Source organism: Sturnira hondurensis, unplaced genomic scaffold (assembly GCF_014824575.4).
Source record: "Sturnira hondurensis isolate 20B ecotype Veracruz unplaced genomic scaffold, ASM1482457v3 Scaffold0004136, whole genome shotgun sequence".
Classification (NCBI taxonomy): domain Eukaryota; kingdom Metazoa; phylum Chordata; class Mammalia; order Chiroptera; family Phyllostomidae; genus Sturnira; species Sturnira hondurensis.
Window position 1 is genome coordinate 20,276,230 of NW_028076767.1, and position 26,040 is coordinate 20,302,269.

Below are 26,040 nucleotides of genomic sequence, written 5' to 3' on the forward strand. Positions count from 1 at the left end.
CAGCTTCTGGATCCCTTTTGGAGCCAAGCCAGCCTTGCAGTAAGAAACCTCAACATTATTTTTTTATTGATTGATTTTAGAGGGAGAGGAAGGGAGTGTGAGTGAGAAACATTGATTTGTTGATCCACTTAATTATGTATTCACTGACTGATTCTTGTATATGTCCTGCCCAGAGATCAAACCCACAATGTTGGTAGTATCAGGACAATGACCTAACCAACTGAGCTATTTGGCCAGGCCTGCAACTCTTTTTGCCATGCTATAGTCAAGGTTTCTAAACAATATGACCATGACCCTTGGCCAACAAGTGTCTGCTGTGACCTAGCCAGGTATATCATGGCTGTGGATACATATAGGCATGAAAGCAATTCAGAGCAAACCACAGCCTGCTCTGTGAGCCCAGGTAAGCCTGAGGTCTTCGTGGAAGAGATGGAAACTGAATGATTGATTTACACATATGATGACATAACAGGAAAGAGTGTGTTTTAATTTTATATTATCATAGTGTCTTAATTCAATCGTATATTTAAACCATGTTTCTAAAAAAACTTTTTCACACAAGTTTTTTTATAGCAGAATATGATGAATAGTTTGCTTTTCAAATGTAGACATTTAAAATCTCATATTGATCTTAAAAATTCACCCTCATTCTTCATGCTGCTCCACAGTAGATATTTTTGGTATTAATATGAAAACAGTATTTTAAAATTACTTCCTACCAAGAAGAAAAAAATATTTCCTAACACATGAATATGTAAAATGAATCAAGATTTATCCATTTCTGCCCTGGCTGGTGTAGCTCAGTGGACTGAGCGCAGGCCTGCGAACCACACGATTGCGGTTCGATTCCCAATCAGGGCACATGCCTGGGTTGCAGGCCAGTTCCCAGCGGGGGACTCATAGCGGCAACATATTGATACTTCTCTTCTTCTCTCCTTCCTTTCCTCTCTACATAAATAAATTAAATTAAAAAAAATTATCCATTTCTGAAAATTAGGCTGAATTTCCTGATGCTGAATGTTAGATTCAGTGTGTTAAGCAATTTTTCTTCTCTTTTGTATCCTACTTTGAGAACCCAGACTCAAAAGGTAGGCACAGAACACAAAAATTTTACTGTTCTGTTAGCTGTAGTAATTGCTAACAAGTGAGGCTTCGATAACTTTCCAAGAAGTGACCTGCGCAATGTTTTGGGGCTTCTGTTCTTGGAAATTTCAATGTCACATATGAAAATCAAATATTTTCTTGCTGGGAGGTCATGTTGCTTGTGCCATGGGATAGAATCAGTCTCTCTGGTTTCTCATTAGTCTTTTGCTAATCAGAGGACAGTTAATCTAACCAGATGTTGATAATGCTGTTCATTTTAAATGCATGCAAATTAAGAGTCTCACACAACTAAAATTCCCCATAATCAATTCTTTTACTTCCAACACTCAAGCTTCATTTTCACTGTAGCAAATTTGTCATTTGAAGTAAAAATATAGTTTTGTCTTGACTGAGTGTTCATCCTTAGAAAAATATCTGTTAATTAGGTCAAATTTCTAAGCTTTTCCTTTGTTGGGGTAAGAAGGATCAAGTGGTGTGTCTGAAAAACACGTAAGTAGCTGGGAAAAGCGGTGAAGAGTGGGGATGGAAGGTGGATAAGCAACCTCAGGCTTTCCCTTCCCCCCTTTCCATCTGTTACTGCTCCAAAGCACCCAGAGGTCTGGCAGGCTGCCTCTGCTTCCGAAGATGAATCTGCTTCCGAGGATGAATCAATGACTACGGCCATGAGTAAACATGTGATTTGTGGTAGAAACTACAAAAAAAAATCTTTTAGTTGATACCAAGGTAGAAGATGGGAGTGGTGGTGTAGGGTGCACTTTAATACTTCCATGAGGAAAAAACATATCAACATGATTCTGGTTTCTTATCACCTTCCCTGGATAAATCCAGCCAATTTGGGTCATAGAACAAACTCACTTTTAATGTCTTTATTAATCTCTCTTAAAAAATGACTTTTGTTTTTTTATTCAATTTTATACTAACAAAATGTTACAACTTTTAGTACTCCACTGAACACTGAAGAGAATTTAGAGTTGAACTCTCTAAGGTAAAGAATTTTAGGTGACTAATGGTACATTCAGGGTGGGAATCAGGCCTGTTCCTGAAGGCTGCCTAGCTTATCTGACTGAGCATAGTCCCACAAGTAGTATCATACGGGCAAAAAAGATCCATCACATATATCACTGAAAAATTCTCAGTTTTTTAAACCATCAAGGATTTTACAAATTAATGAAAAATAGATATACAAGGTCTGTCCAGAAGGTATCCAGCCATGTAATATGAAAAATAGAGACATTTATTGAAGAAGATACAAGATACACTGTACATAGGACAACTGATGCCTTAGTCCCCTTTAAAGTAGGTACCTTGGGACACAGTTCTCCCAATTACTATCAGGTACCCTGTCATATTTTCCTGAATCTCATTGATGGTCTGAAATCTCTTCCCTTTCAAAGGTGATTTTAGTTTTGGGAAAAGGCAGAAGTCACAGGGTGGTCACCTGGGTGGTTTGATGTTTCAAAACTCTGCACGAGATGTGATGCATGATGACTGGGTGGGTTGTCGTGATGAAGCTGCTAATCACCAGTTGCCCATAGCTGGGGCCTTCTGAATCATCTGAACAGTGTGTGTGGAGGAATGTTCAAGCTTAACGCAAAATCTGATGCAGATTCCTTGCTCTATTCACTCAGTCAATGGTGTCTACTGCCCCCACTGACTAGTACAGGAAGTAGTCATTGTTCATGCACGTGAGTTTCAGTCCACTATTGTTGGCTGCCCGGTTACATCTCTGTTGTGCAAACTGTTCTCATTAACCATGTCTGGGCAGACCTCATGCAAATAGTTCAAAAAGTAATAGTGGAGAGATGTTATTCACATATTCATATTTTAGAAGCAACTATATAGAGTAAAAAACTGGATCAATTACTGTCTTTCAGGCAGTTGTCCATTTAAATTTGTATTAAATTAAAATGTTAGAATTTTAGAAACTGACTTTGACTTTGGTCACTTCTTGTGCTTTTTACTGTACTACTTCTAGCCAAGATTTCTATTTAATTATAAAAGAATTCTGAAAATTTCCTTTTGAAATTTGCATGGCTGTTTTCTAAATGATGTTACAGGAGTGCATTTTCACGCAGTTACTGTCCAGGTTTTTCATCCATAAGATGTATCTAATCATGCCTGCTAATTTGCATTTCCACAATAACAACACTTCTATTTTAAGTATATCTATATATTCTTTTTAAAAATATATTCTGATTTGAGATTGGTGCTTCTTAAGTCACGGGTTGCGGGTAGGGTACGGCTTCCACCCCACTTTGCTGTCAGATGTATCTCAGAGGCCCCTGGGGCACCCACAGCTGCTGATTACAGGGTACCATGAACTTCCCTCATATTTGCCTATTTTCCCTGGTTTCTAACTTAAGCATTGAACTTCATGTTTTTAACTACTGAGCCTTTTCCCCAGTTGAAATATAACACAAAATTCTACGCAGTCAAAAATAAATAAAGAATAATAAGGAAAACTAGAAGAAAAATTTTCTGTGTTAATGAGGCACTCATTACGCTGTGAGTGGAACTACTCATCTGCATATTTATAAACCACTTCTGATCAAGTGCAATTTTAAAAGGAGTTCACTGATTTGTGGGAGCCAATTTTTGTGTTTGTAATTTAAAATGTGTGTGAGGGGGAAATCCAACCAACCCAAAACAAAACAACAGATTCCAGCGTGACCTATTAATCATATGGGCCTCCTTGGACTTGCCCAGATGCCATCCATCCCACCTGCTCCAATCTGGCAGTCTAGTAGGCCTTGGCCAGTGTGACACAAGTAAACTCTGTTCTCACAGCAGGAACATGATTAATGTCACACTGCTATTCAAAAGTACCCCAGTAATTCAAAAGTACCAATACTGCCCTGGCCAGGGGCCGTGGTTAGTGCACTGTCCCGATACGCCAAGGCTGCAGGTTCAATTCCCAGTCAGGGCACATACAAGACACAACCAATGACTGCATAAATAAGAATAACAAATTCATGTTTCTCTCTCTAAAAATCAATTTAAAAAAAGAATCCTTTAAAAAAATACCAATACTTCTCATTATAAACTCATATTTCTTAACTTTTAAGATTTTTAAAAAAAAAACACTATTTCTGATTTTGAGTGTGCATATATGACCAAAATCTTATGAGTACAAAAAGGTGAAACTTTTCCCCCTCAAAACTTTAAGGAATACTGACGCTGCAGGAAGATGTTCCAGGTCCTCAGTACTGCATGTTGTCCAAGTTTGAGAACCATTAAATTTTAGAAACCAGCTCAATATTTTGTGATCACTCAAGTTATTTTATGAATTTGGTTAACATTTGGATACAATATAGCAGGCCAAATAATATACATATTTATTCTTTAATTCAGATTCAAGAGCTCTAACACTTAAAAACCAAATAAGCTACTGTGCTCATTTCTGATTTAAAAGGTAACTTACGCTAGGACAGTTAAGGACTGACAGATAACCTGAGGGCTGAAGTAGAGATCTTTATACAACTGTGATTCCTGGGGTCTGGCCAGAACTCTGCCATCCTCTAGAGGTGCTAACATTTACTTAGCACCCCTCCGAAGATCACAAAGCCTGTGAGTCACTATGGCCTATCTTAAGCAAGTTGCTAAGCCTCAAAGCATGGATGTGCCAGGTATTCCAACATAACTACCACCATCTTGGGATAATGTCCAGTTTAAGTATACAGGCCTATTCCCCACTCCTTTTTAAAAACAGGTTCCAGCTTTCCATTTCTTTTCTACAGAGAGGCTGTAATTTGGGCATCTCTTCTTAAGTGTCTCAGCTACTCCTTAGATTAATTCTGGTGCATTTTAAATGACAACCTTAGTACCTTGAGGCTCTGAGGTCAGATCAAGTTTCCAAAACTCTGTGAAATCTTTAAAGGCCAACACTTTTTTCCTCCACTAAAAGTAATTATACACCATATGCTACAGATACAGTGGTAAGCAAAACTTTGATCTTTTGGGAAAGTGAGGGGGCTAAAAGAACATACAGAATTGAGGGGAAACAGCTTTTCCCATAGAACTCCAGGAATCTTCCCTTTTGTGCTCGAAGTTTTGTACTCATACTGAAAATGTTTTTTTCTCCAAACACGTTTCTGCTGAGATGATTCCCAGGAAGAAGGCAAAAAGCTGTTGGGTCTATATTTATATCCAAAGTGGGGATACCTAAGAGGACAGGGTCTGTGGTGTACTGTAGGGGGCTGGGGTCCGCATCAGTGTGCAGGAATGCCTGGAGAGAAAAGGTCCCTCCCAATTTCTCCTCTCACTTTCTGGAGGTAAGGTAAGGCTGAGGTAAGGTGACTTCAACACCCCTGCTTTACCTGTGTAAGATCCACAGGCCTGTGGCCTATTCCCAGGGGGGTCTTGTGAGGCATCATGAAATTCCTGTCCAGAAACATGACCTGCCAAAGACAGCTGAGTTCTCAGCTCAGTGTCTGGTGTCTGGTGGTGGTGCACCACAACCTGCTCTGGTTTTCAGGCTGGCATCCCAACATCACTTGACTATTTCTCAGCAGCCCTGCTGGTATCAGGCAGTTGGCGGGGATCCTAGCTCTTCACCAACCTGAGCTACTTAAGCTCAGTGCATTTCCTGAGAGGATGAAGTATCAAACTCTCCCTCAGACCTGGGCCTTTGCACATGCTATACCTTTTGCCTAGAATACTCCATTCGACCCCTATAGCTTGGATAATGCCCCCTCATTCTTTAGGCCTCAGATTAAGCATCATTTTCTATATGAGGCCTTCTCTGATTTGGCAGAGGAGCAAAGCATCCCAGCTATGTGCTCCTATTGAACCATGTAATTGTGCTATCATAGCACTTAACATTGGATTACACACTATATTAGAGTCTGGCTAGCAGCTGACTCTTGAACAACGTGGGGGTTAGGGACACCAACCACCATGCAGTTGAAAATTATATAACTTAAACTGACCCTCTGCATCTGTGGGTCCCCAGCTGCAGATTGAAAACAGTTGGTTGAATCTGTAGATGTGGAACCTGGGGAATACACAGGGCCAACTGTATTTAAAAGATCCATGTATAGTGGACCCATGCAGTTCAAATTATGTGCTTGAGGGCCAACTATAATCAATATGATTAAGACAGAGACTCTAACTCCTCACTATTATATCACCAGAGCCTGGCATGTATTAATTACTTAATTTATATTTGATAGATGGTTATTAATTTAATAATTACTGATTGTATACCTATTTATATTAGGCACCATACTAGACACCACCAGTGGTGGGCAAAACCAGACCTCTTCTGCCCTAAGAGAGTATTAATTACCTATCACATAAATAAACATAAAGTTACAACCGTGACATTATGAAGGAGAAGAACATGATGCCATGATTCATTTATCAGTGATAATTGAGCTAAGCAGGAAAAGTTGGATGTTACTGAGAAGAGAAGGAAGAGGAAAGAACACTCCCTGCCACAGGTGTAACATATACACAGGTATGTGATGAGAGGGATGAGTGTGGAATGTCTGATTTGCTGAGGGATGTCAGATGAGGCTGAGAGAAGCTGATGGGCCAGGCCACATAGAAACTTGTGGTCCATGTTGATACTTTCAGGCTTAAATCCTAATGATAATGGTAAATCACTGAGGGGGTTTAAGCCAGGACAACAGTAAAGATGGGAAAAGTGAATGAATTTGGGCCATCTGAAATAAAATCAGCAGCTTTCCCTGATGGATGTGAGGGGGAGGGGGAGAGGTGCCAAGGAGGACTTGCCTAATAGATGGTGGTGCCTCACTCCCTGAGATGGGGAACAATGGCAGAGCATCTGACATTGGGGGTGAAAATCACAAGTCTGATTTCAGACATGTTGAGCCTAAGGTCACATTAAGGTTGTACACGCAGTTGTCTAAAGTCTCTAGAGGCCTATACTAGAAATAAACTCATGAGTGGTATGTGAAAGGTTGTGACTAAAGGGGGGCATGAATGAGATAAATGATGATGAATATAAGTTGATGAAAAGAGACAACTCTGGATCACAGTAGTAGTCAGGAGAGTCAGAAAGCTATTGAGAGTTCTGGGTCACAGAAGCCAAGGGCAGAGTTAATTTAAAATGAAGGTAGCAGTCAACAGAGAAAACTTGTGATGTAAAGGTCTTGAGAAGGTCAGAGAAGATGGGATCAAAGGCACAAGTGGAGGAATTGGCCTTGGACTTGAGGAGGGGCAGCTGCTCTATTAAAGTAGGGGCAAAGGAGGACATGGTAGATTTACATGTTGGTAATAAGAGTTGAGGGAATTCTATTTTTTTCTGTGAGGAGATAAGAGTCTGCTGAAAGAGAGGGGAGAAGGTAGGGGCTGGAGGTTTAAAAACAGTGGAGAGTGGGAAAAGAGAGAGTTGACTACAGAAACACAGAAAGATGGCTGGACCATATTCTTGAGGACCTATCTGAAGTGGTGATAATGAATCACTTGTTATGTTCTTTTATCCAACACTGCTTTCTGTTCTTGTGTGTACACACACACACACACACAAACACAACACACAAAGTTAAATGAGCTAACAATTAAAGGACCAAACATAAGTCTAAGTAACAACAAATTTAAGGAATAGATGCAAAGATGAAGGAAAAAGTCCTCTGCTGCTATGATAAGGCTCCCATTCTTCTACTTGACCTACAAATATTGAATTGGCCAAAAAGTTCGTTCAGTTTCAAAGTAAAAATAAAAGACACAATTTTTCATTTTTGCCAATAACTTTATTGAACAACTAACTATTCACCACTTTGTTCCACTACCTTCTGCCATCTTTCAGGCAACTTCATAATTCCGTCTTCCCAAAACTTTTTTTTTTTTGAGCAAAGAACTGTTTCAGGTGCCTTTTGCACCCTTCCAAGGAACTAAAATTTTTTCCATTAAGAGAATTTTGTAAAGACCAAAATAAATGGAAATCCAAAGGTGCCATGTCTGGTGATTAGGGTGGATGAATCAGGACTTCCCAGACAAGCTGTAACGGTTTTTGCCTGGACATCAAAGAAACATGCAGTCTTGCGTTATCCTGATGGAAGATTATGTGTTTTCTGTTGACTAATTCCAGATGCTTTTCATTGAGTGCTGTTTTCAGTTGGTTTAACTGGGGGCAGTACTTGTTGGAATTAATCACTTGGTTTTCTGGAAGGAGGTGATAGTAGAGGACTCTCTTCCAATCCCACTATATACACAACATCACCTCCTTTGGATAAAGACTGGCCTTTGGTGTGGTTGGTCGTGGTTCATTACACTTGCCCTGCAATCCCTTACAATTCTCATTATTGTAAAATATCCAATTTTACCACCCATTATAATTTATTTTAAAAATGAAACGTTTTCATTACATTTAAGTAGAGAATTGCACATGGAAATATGGTCAAGAGGGTTTTTTTGCTTAATTTATGTGGAACCCAAACATCAAAGCAATTAACATAACCAAGCTGGTACAAATGATGTTCAACGCTTGATTTGGATATTTTGAGTATGTTGGCTATCTCCTGCGTGGTATAACAGTGATTGTTCTCAGTTAATGTCTTGATTTGATCGCTATCAACTTCATCTGGTCTATCTGACCATGGAGCACCATCCAGAGAGAAGTCTCAAGCATGAAACTTTACAAACCACTTTTGACACATTTGATCAGTCACCGCACCTTCTCTATACACTGCACAAATCTTTTTTTGCATTTCAGTTGCATTTTTATCCTTCTTGAAATAAAGCATAATATGCCAAAAATGTTGCTTATTTTCTTCCATCTTCAATATTAAAATGGCTATACAAAAGTTCACCAATTTTGATAAATTTTAAAAAATGCATGCTGATATGACAGTGGTCACAATGCAATCTAACAAATTTGTTTCAAATAAAGTTAAAGACAACTTTAGTGCTACTAGAGCCATTGTATGGAAAAATAAACAAACTCTCTGGCCAATCCAATAGTACCCACACGCCACTGCTAACCTTTAGTAGAGCTGGAGGCTGAAGCAGGCCGAGAGGATCGCTTCCGATGTCCATTTTCCACACTTTCAGAAGCCACAGTTGGTTCTTCAGTTCGGGAATTTCTCCGGCTTGGAGTTTTGGACTTTTCAATGATCTCTTTGGGCTCACTGCTGACAGACAGAAGCACAAAGTATCCAAGGAGGTGAGGGAATCAAGTCACACAAAAATGTGCTCTTCAGATAGGGTTTCATTCATAAGGCAGGAGAACTACATGGTTATTCTGTGATTCTGGAGAGAAAATATTCCACTCTGGGGCAATGAGCATAATTACCCTCTATATTACTGGCAATTTAAGAGTGAGTCTAGCTTGTTATCTTAGTAAAAATAAAAACTAAAGTGTAATGTTGGTGAAATGGTGGAAAACAGGTAAAAGACATTAGAACTTTCTAAAAAATCCCCCAACTTTCTCATCCATTTTCCTAAAATAATAAAACCCCCTCCTCAAAAGTTAACAGTACCTAAACTCTAGGAAATTACTAACATACTGGCATTTACTATGAACCTGGTGTAGTCAGATAATGGCTTATTACAAGTCACATTACAGAAGAATATACAAGGGAATATATTCACAATACAATGATGGATAGATTGATTATCCCTACTTCAATCCCCTTTTTCTTTTTTATGTCCCTTTCCCTTCAATCCCCCTTTTCCGTATGCAAAGATTTTGTTTTGTGTTTTTTTTTTGTTTTTTGTTTTATAAATTTTTTAAAGGATTTTATTTATTTATCTTTAGAGGGGAAAGGAAGGAGAGAAACATCAATGTATGGTTGCTTCTTGTGAGTCCCCTGCTGGGAACTGGCCTGCAACCCAGGCATGTTCCCTGACTGGGAATTGAACCGTGATTGTGTGGTTCGCAGGCCTGCGCTCAATCCACTGAGCTACACCAGCCAGGGGGCAAAGATTTTGTTTTGTTAAGATTTTATTTACTTACTTTTAGAAAGAGGGGAAGGGAGGGAGAAAAGAGAGGGAGAGAAACGTCGACGTGTGAGAGAAACACTGATCAGCTGCTTCTCGAACACCTCCAATTGGGGACGTGGCCCGCAACCCAGGCCTGTGCCCTGAGTGGGACTTGAACTTGTGACCTTTTGGTTTGCAGACTAGTGCTCAATCTACTGAGCCACAACAGCCCAGACACTATGCAAAGATTTTAAATTGGTAATATCTAGTATTAAATGGACAAAAACTCCTGATCGAGTGTAAAGTGTGTAGCCCAATGGTTCTCAACAGGGGGGGCCATTTGGCCTCTTAGCAATGAATGTCTAGAGACATTTTTGATTGTCATGCCCTGGGATGGGCAAGGCAGGGTGCAGAATGCCACTAGCATCTTTCAGTGGCATCTACCAGAGATGCCACTAAACTTCCTATAATGCACAAGACAACTTTCTCCCACCCCTAAAGAATTATCTGATCTAAACTATCAATAATGCTGAGACTGAAACACCCTGGTGTAATCCTCTGGCTCAGCAATTCTATTTCTAGATGCCTAAGGAAACAATCTTTTTACAGAGCTCTATTTATACCAGGATGTCAAAGCATTTTATTCATATTAATGAAAACAGAAGACCTAAATGCTTAACAATAGATTAATTAATTAAATCATGGAACATCATATACAATCTTAAAAAAGTCACACTGTAAAGGTTATTTAATGATAAAAACTGTTCATGCTATCAGGGTGGGAAAAAATGTTACCAACATTATGAATAGTATAATCTCATTTTCACTATAATATACATTGAATATATATGTAACCACATATGAATGAATGGGTGATATATATATATGTATGTGTGTGTGCACAATGTATAGCATTCATACATAAACACTACATACTTAGATATAACATATATTAGGTGTAGATAACACTAGGTACAGTGTTTATATATAAAACACTCTATCTCTACGGAATAGGCTGACAGGGTCCAGAGGGGAGAGGGGAGAGAATCATAGGAGAAAAGGGGATGGACTCACATGAACAAGTATAAAGGATACATAGACAATAACTAAGGGTGGGGGGCAGAAATGGGAGGGAGGTGGGGAGCACTGGGCAGGGGGGCGGGCAGGGCTGGGAATATAAGACAGAAAACTGTAGTTGAACAAGAATTAAGTTTAAAAAAAAACAACACTCTATCTGTACATATACTCTGTGAGGAAGACTAGAAGATGAACTAAAATATACACAGTGAATATTGTTGAGTCACAGGAATACTGGTTTACTGGTGAGTAATTTTTCTTCTTTGTAATTCTCTGATCTGAATTTCACATTTTTTAAAACAAACCTTTTACTACTTCCATGGTATAAAAACGCATGTTAAAATCATTAGGGAAAAAAGCAGCTGATTAAATTTACTTGTAATGTACAGAACTGAAACAAAAATAATGTAACAAAACTAGAAAACACTGGTGAATGGGATGGCTCCTCTGGAAAGTTTTCCATGACCTCTCTCCCTAGATGGAGTTGTCTGTTCTGTGTTTTGGATTCATAGCCTGTATCTGGCATCAGACTGTACAGCATGTTTTATTCTAATGTCTTGTGCCTTTCAGTAGATTGTGAGCTCCTTAAGGTCATGAACTATGAACTATAACCTACCAACTATCCCTGCCCCTCCACTCCTGCCAGACGACCCTTTGCTAGTGGCATTATGGCTGGGAATTTAAGCCACACTGTTTACTACCTTAGTTTTATGTGTAATAACTGTCCCAAAAGTCAAGGTAAGTCAAGGACAGGTAAAGCTGAAGCTGGGGTGGAATTACAAGTCAGGGAGATTTACACATCCTGTTAGAAGTGGTGAGGACAGGTTTCTGGCTGGGAGCCTAGAAAATGGTCAAAGCCTCTGAGGAAGAGAGGTCCCTAATGGAAAGGCCTCTTTCTCCTGGAAAAACAAAAACCACGGCAATACTGTCCTGGTGTTTATATGGTCAATGTTCAGGCAGCTCTATAAACAAATGCCCACAGGGTACTTTTGGTCATTATGTGCTTTCTCTAGCCACATAATTAGTGTGAGCTTGAAAAATGGAAATGAATTCAATTATTAGCTCAATACAAAAACCAAACCAAACAAAAACAAAAAACCCACACAGGCAAAGTAGTTTAGTAGACATGGCAATGAATTTAGAGCCCTAATAACAGGGGTCAAGTCTTAGTATGAATTCATTAGCCATGATATGCAATTCTCTCTAAGCTTCAGATTCCTGATTTATAAATCTCTATCTTGTCCCCTATAAAACATTAGTGAAGTGGGAGGTCTCTGGAGTCAGAAGGACTGGGTTTGGATCCTAGTCTCACCACTGACTAAATCTGTTATCTTGGGTATTATAGCTAAACTCTCTGATCTGTATGTAGGTTCCTTATCGGTAAGAGAGAATTTACTTTCCTAATAGATATTGTGAAAATTAAATGAGATAATATCAATACATCTATGGGGCTTGTAGCCCAATGCATGGCATGGAATCCCATTCAAATAAATGCTCTTATTACCACTTCACAGGGTAGATATGAGGATTAAACGAAAGAATGATTGTGAATGTGTTTTACAAATTAAGCTGATGTACAAATATGAGAAATGCTTTAAAGTGTTATCTAGTACATTCCTACATTAAAAAGCAGTGACTTTTGGACCCTCCTCTCCCCTGAGGTTGAAGCCACATTTGGTAGGTTATTATGGGACAGCACAGAACAACAGAAAGAGCATGGGTTTGAGGGTCAGACCATGCCTGGCTTTTTTTCTCTTTTTCCTTGAGAATCAAACAGCTATACTTCAAAAGGTGTTGCAAGGACTATTATTAATGACAATGATAGCAAAAGCTCCTATATATTGAACATTTACTATTTACTTACCATGCTGAGTGCTGAATGTTATCTCATTTAGTTTTCAAAACAACCATGAAAGGTAAAAATTTAGCCACCAGGTTTTATTAAGAAAAATATCACCTCTGAAAGGTTAGGACTCATGACAGATCCCTACTTTAGAAGAGGTTTAAAGGCTGAGAAAGCAGATGCCCTTCAAAGAGGTTTATGCCATGTTCATGCTAAGTCTGCAGAAATGATCATCTTACCTTTGTCCAGAGACTATGGCAGCATTTGCCTCGAGTTCTGTAAAAAATACAAAGGACAGAAATGAGATGTGCGAGTGCCTGGCATTCGTGTTCACAGGGAGAAGCTGGGTGCTCATGAGATTCGGAATGCCCTATTTAGGCTAACACATCTCTGTGCCCAGCAGTATCCTCACTCTACAAGGTATGGAGACAGAGCTGGCACAGACACAACTAGATTGTCTGGGGCATAAGACGCTTACTTGGTCTATTTTTATTTCTACTCTACACTCTGAAATAATCCTGTCTGGATCAACAGAACTAAATTCACATTGCCTGGTTCACATTTCACCCAGGTATAACTAGGTTAGTAAAATAAGCCTTTTCCTCTCATGTAGAAGAGATTATTCTCATTCTTAAAATATTTCCACCCTCCTAACACTTTTTAATTTTAATTTTAATTTTTTATTTTTTTAAAAATTTTATTTATTTATCTATAGAGGGAAAGGAGAGAGGGAGAGAAACATCAATGTATGGTTGCCTTTTGTGCATCCCCTGCTGGGAGTTGACCTGCAGGGAACCGGCCTGCAACCCAGGCATGTGCCCTGACTGGGAATAGAACCGCGATCCTCTGGTTCGCAGGCCTGTGCTTAATCCACTGAGCTACACCAGCCAGGGCCCTCCTAACACTTTTTAAAAAAGACAGTAATCTTCTAATATGTCTTAAACATCTATTAAGAATGCATTCTCCTTCAAAGGTCTTCCTCACAGACTTTTAGAGGGTAGACTGCCTTGTTTTGAGTTAGGGCCTACAGATCTCATCATGTCCCTACTCCTCAACCTCCCAGCAATGCCCTCCAAGAAAGGAAAATCTCAGTAATTTGTCTATCAGGGTTTTGCTTAAATAAGCATCCTAAGGTTTACCAGCAGAAAAACATCTTCTTCCTCCATTATAAGCCTTTAGGTAGTTTCATCTTTTCTAATAGACTTCCCTGATACACCAGATAGCAGTGATCTCTCACAGCCCTGTCCCTGTCCCTGCTTTTAGGGAATTCAGCACCTTAGTCTCAGTGTACATGTCTAACATACCCTACTGGTTAGATGGTAACCTCCTGAAGGCAATTAAGCTAGGTACCTAGGTAAAATTTTGACCTCATTGCTTGTTAGCTATACAACCTTGAACAAAGTACTTGACATCTCTGTGCTCAATGCCTCATCTGATAAACACTTTACCCACTTTAAAGTTAAGAAGATTAAACAAAATGTCACATTTAAAAAATTTAGTACAGTACCTGGTTCTTAGTAGTACTGCAGTATTAGCTATTATTATTGTTGCTATGATGCTCATACTGATGCAGCCCTCACGTGAGGAGGCTGGACCACTCTGCCTTCAATGCAAATACTGGCAGAACAGAAGCCTTGCCTCTCATCTTCTACTTAGCTCCCCCTATCTACCCACACCACCTGAAAACCCCTACCCAAGAAACAGATACCAACTCATTGGGTCTCTGTTGCCTTGCTGGTTCTGCTGGAGCAAAGAAATTTGGGTAATGGGCTTATCAAAAGAATGATTTCAAAAAAAAATCTTGATTAGCTTGCTGTTTTGGAACTAAATTCAATCCCTTTGAGACCTTTAACACTGTCACAGTTCATTCGGGTAAGTCTGGATCAAAGGCAATTAGAGGCTTTGGGGGTATTTTAAGGAAATTCATTTAAGTCAAACTTTTAAAAGGAAGAGGATTCTTGGGTCAGTTATTCTGAGGAGGACACATATGGTAAAGCCCATTTTCTGCAGTAAAAAGTTGGGACTGACTCATTTCTAGTTGCTCCTTTTCTCACCAAAAATAAGGTTTACCATCTACTCACTTCTCTAAATAACTCGTTCCATTTTCACCAATGTTAGGTATCATGTGGCCAGTTCACAGCTAAGGAAGTCTGGGTGGCTGAAATGTTTTTTGCTTGTTCATTTTTTCAGAGGCCTGATTTTACCCAAAGAGTGTGGAGTATAAAGTCCTATCTATCACACAGGACAGACCACCCTGAAGCAGGTTTAAAACTTAAACACAGCTCTCACTGGTGTGGCTCAGTTCGTTAGGCATCAACCCTGCAAAGTGAGAGGTTGCCGGTTCGGTCCCTGGTTAGGGCATGTATGAGAGGCAACTGATCAATGTTTCCCGCTTTCTACCTCCCTTCCCTTCTCTCTAAAAATAAATACATAAAATCTTTTTAAAAACACAATTACAAGTTATATCTTACTTTTACTGGCTTAGACTTACAAAATTAAACATAGGCATGTTTCTTTGCCTACAAATCTTGTCAGGTGTATAAACTGTGCTGTAAGTAAGATTCTAACCTCCTTGCAGAAAGCAGTCGTACTCTATCTTTTGTTCCTGGTACCCTCGAATGACCTACAGTGACAATGACCCAGGCAAGACTAAACTGTAACATACCTATGGTATTTATCTGCTTTGGCAGTCCTGTTATCGCCATCAAGATCCTCATGCATCCAGAGCTGACCTAGCATCCCACAGCTATTATTTGTCAGATTACTGTGGACTCCATCTTCCAGAAACTCCATCCCTAGTGCTATTTACAGTGTCTTGGTCATGGGAGGAAACTTAATGCCATCCAGAGATGACTGAAATGACTGTCTCCCTGGAGGAATGACTACTTCACTGTAGGAGGGCTCCTTGAAACAAGCCTCTGCTCCTGTCACGATAATGCAATTACCATGTGCAGTAATGCTTGTCATCCCAGTGAGTTACCGTATTCCAGTCCATCAACTGCCAGCTATGAGTGTCAGGGTTATGGAACAGGACAAACTCTGCAATGGAAACCACCCATGGTGGGGTGGCAGACAGACAATGGGCACTGAGATGCTCTTCTTGAGTTCCCTGGCCGACACCAGCAATGTGTAAGAGAGTAAGCTGCTCGGGAAGAAAATAACCTTAAATAGTACTGCACAAGCTCTGCCACTCAAACAAAGTCTGTTTGAAGTAAACTGATAAGAAGCGTCAGCCACCTCTTGGCACACTGAGAGCAGCACAAGTTCCTCCACATGTAACCCATTCCACGCTGAGTCTTTTTCCAAAATGTGCCTTACCTGGTCTGGCAACAGACCCCTGCAGTGCTGTGGTTGGAGTTTCCTTTGGGACTAAAGTCTGTGAAGGGGCTAAGGTAAGAAGAAAAAATATAAGCCTTTTATTTTCCTTTCTAGACCAAACAGAAAGCACTGACTGAATCAAGGGGCTAAGTAACTGCTGAAATACACATACTCTTAGAGGGTAGTACTTGAGGTTGGCTTTGAAAGTACATTTCAAATCTTACTTAAAAAATTAACACTCGGTAGTAAAGACTACCACTAGGGATATTTGTTTTTCCTTTTTGTGTGTATAAGATCAAGGAAGGAGGGTCCATGAGGACAATAGCACACATATTTTTTGCTTCTTGGGACCATGTTCTATCCAGTCTCTAAAAAACCCAAAGCACACCTTAGTAGGCAACCCAAACCACTTTCGGAGGAACACTTCATCACACCACTCACCCTACCAGCTAAAACACTGTCTCATACCTCTGAAGACTACACTCCCTGAGACCTGAAATGAATCACATAATTTATTTTGTACTTTCCTACAGCACCTGGCAAGAGTGATGTGCAGAAAACAGATATTCAATTCATACTTAACAAATCGATTTGATATGTCACTTACTTATCTAACAGGTATAAGAACTTATTAATGCACTGTGTCAAGCACCCTTAGAGAACAAATTACATCCTTTCTGCCAATCAGGAACTCAATCTAGTATTAAAGGTAACTAACATATACACATGTGGTACACTGGAGTGCACTGTGATGTTATAGGAAGATTCATAAAATTATAAAGTGCTGCAGGAGTCCAAAGCATGGGAGATCTCTTGTAGACTGAGCAATCTGAAGGTACATTAAAAAGAGAAATGTAAGAATTAGGCTTTGAAGGACAGACAGAACTTAGGCCCTTAAAGAGGAAAGGAATAGAACATACAACATACTCTAGAATGGAAATTTCTTAGATCGTACAGTAAAGATCAAGGGCCTAGATATGCCACAGTCACTCAAAGATATGTCCTCCCAACTGGACACTTCAGTCTGAGAGCCTAGGTGAACTGCAACAATAAGTTTTACCCTCTTGTAGAAATTATGAATTTTGTAGATCTCTATCCCAACTTGGCAAAAGAGTCAATAATGCATTGGTATTAGGAATTTATTTTGAATGCTTATCTGATAATAACTTAAGTTGTACTTTTAACTCCAGTACTGCTTTCTCACATTTTCAAGGTAAAAGCACAACAGTCCCTTGAAAAAAAGAATGGAAACAATTTTAACTAAAATTGAGAATTTATCCAAGTGCTGGTTTATCTTCATAAGACTCACACATTTCTCTAGGAATATATATGATCCAGATATAAATATGTTCTAATCATGTCATCATTATTTTCTTGGTACCAGAGGGAAAAGTTCCTTGAAAGGAAGCAGAATAGAAATGCTTAATAGCAGAGACTATATTTAAGTCATACCAAGTTGCTTTTTAATTCTCAGGCTTCACCTATCTCAACAGAACTAGAACCAGTACCCTACAGCATCTAGTCCTATGAAGTCACTATCTCCTATATGGGCCCTGAACTTCTTAAAGGCCTTTAACTCCGCCCTGTATCTCCAGCTTTCAAGTAAGAGGCAGAGAGAAAGAAGGGGAATTAACCTTTCCAGAGCTATGAGGCAGTATGCTGGCCCCTCTATGCTAGGCTCATTGAATCTTTGTATAAATTCTGGGAGGTAAGAATTACAATCTCCACTTTATGGGTGAAACATATGGGCTTACAAGAGGTTAAGGAATTTATTCAACTGTGATTGGCAACCAGTAAAGCTAAATTTGAACTCCGATCTTACCCTGAAGCTTGTGTTCTTTCTGCCTCTTCTCCTGGGTGCTTACCACTCAGGAGTAGGTACTTGAAGTACTTTGGCTGCATGAACAAGATAGGTGCTCTTAGCTGGCCTAGGACACAGCAATGATCCTTCCTAGGTTTGGCAGAGTATAACTGATTCCACCCTAGGGAAACAGAGCTTTTGAATCACTTAAGATTCACAGAAGGAGGAACACATTTGTGTGGGGTGAGGGGGAAGAGTGTGAAGGGAAGAAGGGGAGGTGTAAGGACACCTATGCATCCATCATGAAGCCACCTTAACACTGGAAATAATACAAACTAGATATACATAAATGAAACAGTCTAATTTACAAAGAGATTTCATCAAAAAGAAACTGGTAATAAATTTGTTTTCACCATTTACTAAATGATTACTACACGCAGGTCTTGTGCTAACCATGACATATGCATTATCTAATTGAATTCTCACAACTGTCATTCCCATATTACAAAGCAGGAAACAAGCCTGGAGTGGCTAAGGAACTTGTATAAAGCCCACACGGCTGACAAACGCTGGTGCTGGGATACCAACCCAAGCCTGTCTCTCAAAGTTTGGTCCTCCCATGTTTATCACCAGGAAACCTGCTTTCCTGGAAAATTCTCCTCTGGAGCAGCCACTCAGGAGAGAACAGTCTCTGGGACAGAGTACAGTCAGGAAGGGTATATTAGAATCCTGTTCTGAAACTGTTGAGAGCAAGTCTTTACCATGGTTAAGAAGAGCCTGCAGAAGTTGTTCATACTCAAGGCACAATGTCACACTGGAGGTTCTACTCTATACACTTTGAACAAATACTGAACTGCTCTGAGCTTCAATCTACTCACCCATAGAACAGGATTAGGACTACCTAACAATAGTTTGATATGAAGATGATGTAAGATAATGTTTGTAAAAAGGCTTCCTTGTAAAATGAAAAACTATATAAATGAAATGTATGTCATTATTTCAGGACCATGTTAATCGATGTAAGCTTAACATGAGATTTTAAAAGTATATTTTCCTAATGCACTTCCAATAAATGAAACACCACCATTACTATTTAGCCCATTCTTCTTCCTGCAACTAGAAAATGAGTCATGCTTTCTTTTGTGGGACAGGCCATCAAAAAATGGACAGGAGATGATACCAGGCATGAGTACATACCTATGTTGGGTAGAAGCTCTGGATGGGATCCCACCTTCTCCTCCACTAGGCCACCTGCAAGTGGCTCAGATGCTATGCCAACATGATTGTTTTTTGTGGTCGGCGCCGCAGAGATGAGCTCAGAGGGAACCAGAGTGGTTACAATTGAGCGTACACTGGTGGGGAGAGCACTGCCAGGTAAGCTGGGTCCTGCTGAGGCAGAGCCCGAGCCCACAGGGCTAGAGGTCATTTTTAGCAGAGTAGATGCTGGGGGCGTTGGGGTTTTACTGTCCAGCTCTGTGGGTAACTGCTCTGTTCCCACGAGGCCTGGAGCTGTGGTCTCTAGCCCATGGCCTTCGGTCTCCCCTTCTGCACCATATTGTTCTTCCCCCTTTTCAAGAGAACCTGTAACTTTCTTACAGGCCTTGGTCAGCAAAATCTGGCCGATTTTGTCCACTTTTCCTTTGCTCTTACTAGATGAAACTGGGCTTCGCCGGTTGACAGAAGAGCCTGGACTATTGGTCAAAAGGGGAGAAACCACTGTAGCTGACTGTGAAGAGGGCAGAGGGCTTTGATCTGCTGAGGTGCTCACCTGAGGACTAGCCTCATCTGGATTCAATTCTTTCACTTGCTGGACAGGGGGGTGAGGAGGGACAACTGGAGAAGCTGTACAAGGCGGGGAAGGAAGCTGAACAGGGGTGGCTCGTGAGTTTAGGACCAAGGGTCGACCTGCATGTATGTTTGGAGCAGGAGTACTGGAAGGCGTATTAGACGGTACAGGTGAAGAAAATTTTATGTTCTGAGGTATGTGTAAAGGGCCAACGACTGCAACAGAGGGAGGCATCAAGCCGGAGTTGGTTGTCAGTGGGGCTGCAGGAACTGTGCTTGGCTGTGATCCTTTCATAACCTGAATTATTGAAGATGAATTGATAAAGACAGGTGTAATGAACTGAGGTCGGGCATTAGGCTGAGCAGCGGACTGTCCCTCAGAAACCATAACCTTGTTACCCATACTGGGCATGGTGACAACTGTTGACATTAGTGCAGATTGCAGGTGAGTTGGCAGAGCTGCTGATGTGTTAGCTGAAGTTGTGATGGGATTGGAAGTTACAAAAACAGTTATTTGATTTGGGGGCAAAGGAGTGGAAATGGAGGAAGAGCTGACAGGTCTTGAGATTACTGGAGGGATGCTTGATGCAACATTAGAATTGACCTCACTCAATTCTGGATGCACAAGGGTTGAACATGGCTCATTATTGTGAGGTAAATTTAGGGAATTTGAGGGTTCTTTAGAAGACGGATCCTGCAGTGTGGGAATGACAGATGCTTTTTTCAGATCCTCCCCGGAAACTACTGGAGATGTTACTTCCACATCTGTAAGCCCAGGGGGTTTAATGGTCACATTAGGAGCTCCAGAGTTGTCAAGAAGTTGACTTAATGATGTTGGTGCTTCCCTCATGGCAGGAGACACCATATTTTTGTTCTCTTCAACACTGGGGAGTTTGTTAGGATCCGAAGGTTGCCCATCCTTTTTGGATTGATCTTCAGGGACAACCATTTTAACTTCTTGGGCAGGTACTGCTTTTAGCTCACTGTTTACCTGCTCCTTCCTACCCTGGGAATTCTGGCAATCACTGTCCTGAGGCACATTCAAGCTCTCCTTGTTATCCTCAAGAGTGCCCCCGATGGCAGCCACAGGCATGGTAGAATTCTGAGGATTCAGCCCGCTGTTGTTAGGAAAGCTCCCAGGTACAGGGGGATTGGCCAAAGGAGTAGGACTGACCAATACATTTCTTGGCAAATCCACGTTCTGCAACAGGGCTGCATTTGTTTGAGAGGCCAGAGTAAGTTTAGGGCCTTTTGAATTTTGTCTCCCAGGACTTGGAGTGGTTTTCCTGCTGGACCCAGGACTAGACCTGCGACTATTGCTTGGGCTTGCCCGTTTTGTTGTTCCAGAATTAGACTGCTTTCCAGAATTCACCACCACAGAGTCTAATTTGTGAGTCTGTGGGGCAGCAAAATTAGAAGGATTATTCATGGTGAGATTTGAAGGTGCTTGCCCAATGGCCTTCAAAGTTGTTGGATTTAGGCCCTGTTGATCAAAGCCCCTGTTCAAATTTGGCCTAGGAGGTAAAGGAATATTAATCTGTGGGGGGAAAAGTCCTGCTATCGAGGCATTGAGTCTTTCTGGCGACAGACTGATTTCTGAAGGTTCTGTACTGGGAGGGCGGTTGTTGGGTGTCTGAGGATAATAGGGCCTGGGGCTCGCTCTGTTTGGTGTTTTAGGCCTAGATGTTTGGGTCGGAGCAGCCACATTTGGAAAGTGGTGGCCATGAGAGCTAGGCAAGGAATTTATGGAGGGTTGCTGGGGAGTTGCACCTTGAGTTGCTGGAAGAGGAGATGGCCCAGGTTTGGGCACTGTCATCATTAACTGATTCTGGGAAACTACTAAATGCGAAGGCATGTTATTTGGGCCTCCTGAAACAGATGGTACTTCACTGCTACTTGCTTCAGGAAGTGAGGACATATCTCCCAGTGGTGAGCTGGAAGGATTCTGTGGGTTTTCCTGATATACTATTTTCCTTGAATTGCTTCCCAAAGGAGTATTCACAGGCATTGGCATTCTCTGTTTATCAGGTGATGGCGGCACGGAGACAGGTCCTGGTAAACTGACCATGACAGGCATGGTGCCACTCTGTTGCATGGGCATTCTCTGGGAATCCGGATTCAGGGGACCTCTTGGGGGATGGACATTTTGGGAGACTGGAAGCCTAACTGATTTGGGGTCCTGCTGCATCATGAGCATCATCATCATTTGTTGCTGCTGCTGCTGCTGTTGCTGTTGCTGCTGCTGAGATTGTGGCTGACTGGGAGGTGGTGGCTGTTGCTGCTGTGGCTGTGGCAGCTGTGGCTGTGGCTGCTGCTGTGGTGGCTGTGGTGGGGGTGCCACATGCTGCATAAGCTGAGGAGGCATCTGCTGAAGGGGTCTCTGTTCAACTGGTTGAGAAGGATAACCTAAAACAAGCCCCCAAAATCAGGGAAGTTAGATTTTTAGCAAGAAAAGCTTTGCTACCTTCAGAGTATAGCCAAGCAATACTCACTTAGGTGGCACAGACTGTGCACAAACAGCTCAGGCATGCCCATTCCCAGGGGGCAGGGGCAGCCCCTCATTATTCAACATAAGCAAAGGGCACAGTGCTTAAAGAAGCAAAAGCAAAGCATCATGAACTTGAGCTCCTCAGTCTTTAGGGTCTCAACGAGGCATTACTATACTAAGACTCTGACAGACAGACACTCTGTGCTATGCACTGCAAGTAGCCATGTTTATACCAGCCAAATATTTAGATGAAATGAGAAAAACTCCATCAAGAACAAGGAACTGACCACCCAGCATTAGAGTCTCACGTAGGCATAAATATTTCACTGTATTTGAGAATGAAGTAAAGCAATTAGGATTCACCTCTTCTGTTAGCACAGATTACTTTTTATTTTTTTCAAGACTTGGTTTTGTTGAAAACACCAGTATTGAAGATAGCCTTTTAATTCTTTCAACAGAAGTAAAGTGTGACTTTCTAGGATTCAATTCCATAAGAAAGAGGGATTTAAAATTACTCCAATCCACTGGCTCCACAAACCATGCTGGATCCCTCAGGTTCAATCCTTTGGGGGAACCCAAATGAATTAAACTGACCTTCCAACGTAAATTAGTTTAATAAATAGATGGAACTAACAGAAGTTGATACACTCACTGAAAATAAAGTGAGAGCACTGGAGTTTTTTTATGGATATTAATTTTCTATGAATCTGCATTTGGAGAATGAACCTGAAGCATAGGCCTCAGGAGTAAATAATAATTTTGAGAAAAGAACTCTGAGAGACAATGCCCTATAGATTAGCAGAAGTCAACATCTCAAATGGTTCTTTCTTTTGTGAAGACTTTACTTGGCTTTTAGAACTAAGTTCCAAGAATAAAGATGGCTCACCAGGAAAAAGTGGGCATATAGCTGGGATACAATTTCGCAAACTAGATTTGTTCCACTGTTGCAAGAAAAATACATTTGGAAAGTTTTAGGAAGGTGCAGGGAAAAGAATGGTTGGCTCTGACACTTGGAAGAGCTGGCCCAAGATTTTCACAGACAGCTACCAAATGCTGCTGATCCACAGGGTCAGTCAGACCTGTGCTCAAGAGTGAATTAGTATCTTCTGGCTAAAGGTTTCCATGGCTCCAATGAGTACAATGTGCAGAATCCAGTTTTGAAGATTTTTTAAAAAATCCTTTTTTGTTTTAGGCTCAAGTAACTTCTTTACATTTATAAAGCCAATGGACATGGCATTTCCACAGGTTTAACTCAGGTTCCCACGGTAAGAAACTTATAATTTCTGTAGAAGCCCCTTGATGTTAGGGCTATGACACAAATGCCTCGTATTTTTAAGATCAGGCCACCAGACAGTACAGTAAATGCCAATGAGAGCAGCACAGACAATATAGCAGCCTCTCAAAAGTAACAGTTAAGGGCATGGCTGCTGTAATGTTCCAGAAGCTAGATGCAGCAGTCCAAATGACACTAATGATAAGACAGATTGGTGCTGCCATGACAGAACGGTGGAGAGGAAAAGCCAGGACACACACAGTGCACATGACATAATCAAGAACCAAATTTATTAATCAAGGAATGCAAACACATGCTTTTAGGGGTCAGGCGGGTAGTGAAGAAGAGAAGTAGGCTGATAACAGACAGAAGTAGACATGTGGACAGAGCCAAACTGCAGAGTGAATGCTCTGTCTAGAGGCATTTAAATTCAGGTTTTTGTGTGAAGATACTGCATGAAAACTCAAACACATTATAGGCCAAATTCAGCCTGCAGGCTTCCAGTTTGCAAACCATAAAAAGGAAGCAATAATCCCAGGTGTGAGGGTCCTTGGGATTCATATAACAAGAATTTAGATGTGTCTAAGGGAAGAAGGTACCTTCCTGTTTGTAATGCCTTCTAGACATATAGGCAAAGACTGGTAACCCCCCAGCCTCAATTGTGCTGCTGTGATTCACTGACTGGAAGTGTGGTATGCCCAGACAATTTGTAATAAATAGTATAAATTATTGACATCATGGTGGACTTTTTGACTCACTTTTAAAATGCATAAATTAGGGGTGGATTAAAGTTTATCCCTAAAATAACACACTCTAACTTATATGGCAAAAAGAAGGTGGCATAACTCGTGAGGAAGAAACAAAACATAATCTTTTGCACACTTAGAGGCAAATGTCTGCAGTGTGACAGGCTTGTGTGTTTCCAACCATCTTACAGGGGAGTAAGGTTATAAATCACTGCTCAGGTGTAGAGATATTGTGACAGGTGTGTTTGGTTCTATGATTCTAGGCTGGATAAATGAATTTTGGAAACTTTTTCCTTTTCAACATAATTTTTCAACATTTAGAGGGTAATATTTTTTTATCAAGAGAAAGGGGCACAACACAGGGGGATTCAACAATATCGGTCCTAATTATTAAATTAGGCAATAGGTACACAAGTATCTTTCTTATTTTAAACTGTGGTAGTTCTGTGCTCTGAGAATGGCCCAGTAAAAAAGGCTGCAGGAAAGATGCAGGCAAGCAGGATTAGAGCAAAAAACATCTTTTCATTTAATCTTATTCCATTTTGATGCCAAATAGAACCTTGAGATTGACAAAAATAGGCACTTGACATTTCAATCTGATCTAATGAGGACATAAAATAAAATCTAATTTGAGCAAAATCAATATACCATCAGAAATTATATTTGAACCTTTGACTTACTATCAAGGCAAATTTTCCAAATACCAGACACATTAAACTGCTAGCATAGTTAGGAGACCAAATAATATATTATAGTATCCTTGAAGAGAAGTCTTGTAATGCCGTATAAATGATGACAAGCACATAATCTTTAACATTTTATCACCTGGTGGTCGGTTTGAAAATTCTGGCAGTTTAGGGCCTGAGTTGTCCAAGTTAATTCCTTGTTCTCCAGGCAAGGGCTGCTGATCGGCCTCCTCTAGAGCAGCTGGGCGAGGATCTGCGGTGCTAAAAACAGATGACACATTTGAGGAAACTGTACAGTTCATACACAAAATTACCTTAACTTATCCCCTCTTTCTGAAGAACTAAAATCTGTTTGCATGATCATCCATACCATTATTTATATTTCTCTAGTCTTGATAAAATATTTAACATTTAGCATAGAAATATCTAGCAATCTCATTAAAATTTAAAATCTACTCAATCCAATAGCATAGCTATTTACTCAAAGTGCCTTCTGCAAATTTCTGATATAATGATTTTCATGTAATCATCCATCTTTTAGACATTTTAAGACTTGATTACAGTTTGGGTTATCAACACTGTAAAGTACTGTTCTTGTGAAACCAAAACTATCTCTGGTGTATCAAATTCAACCAGTAGTCCAGATTGCCTCTTTTCTGTGGATATTACAGTGGTGGCTCCCACAATTTATAATACCTGGCAAGTAGCTGTAGGCTGCTGGTGAAAATAGTACTCAGAACGAAAAAAGACGAAGAATACCAGAACAAAGCTAATTAATTTTGTTGCAGAGTATTTGTAGACATCCCATTGATTTCAGAATGCTTTCATTTTTACCTAGGTGTAGCTTAAAATTTTTAATGGGAAGGAAATGGAGAAAATGTTATCTACTAACACCCACATTCCCAAAGAACCAGAGTGTTCACATCCTCATTTTGTTTATAATCTTACTCCTATTTGCACCTTGCTTTTCTGACCTTAAGGTTCCCTTTGTCCTGATCTTGGTCACCTACTTTTAGTCAGTATATCATCTCAT

The 26,040-nt window shown here is 40.4% G+C and overlaps 1 protein-coding gene across 7 annotated transcripts in view; it reads right to left on the minus strand.

Moving 5' to 3' along the window:
• The window catches only part of NCOA6 (nuclear receptor coactivator 6), a 97,114-nt gene that overhangs the window by 1,191 nt on the left and 69,883 nt on the right, over nucleotides 1-26,040 (minus strand). For 4 of the 7 annotated variants that reach the window (XM_037043912.1, XM_037043911.1, XM_037043908.1 and 1 more), the window contains 5 exons: nucleotides 25,147-25,268; nucleotides 19,227-22,220; nucleotides 16,229-16,297; nucleotides 13,150-13,186; nucleotides 9,052-9,200 (listed from right to left, as the gene is read on the minus strand). In XM_037043912.1, the coding sequence (XP_036899807.1) occupies nucleotides 9,052-9,200; nucleotides 13,150-13,186; nucleotides 16,229-16,297; nucleotides 19,227-22,220; nucleotides 25,147-25,268 (3,371 nt within the window). The remainder of the gene's footprint in view (nucleotides 1-9,051; nucleotides 9,201-13,149; nucleotides 13,187-16,228; nucleotides 16,298-19,226; nucleotides 22,221-25,146; nucleotides 25,269-26,040) is intronic. The other 3 variants (XM_037043910.1, XM_037043914.1, XM_037043913.1) reach the window with 3 other exon arrangements.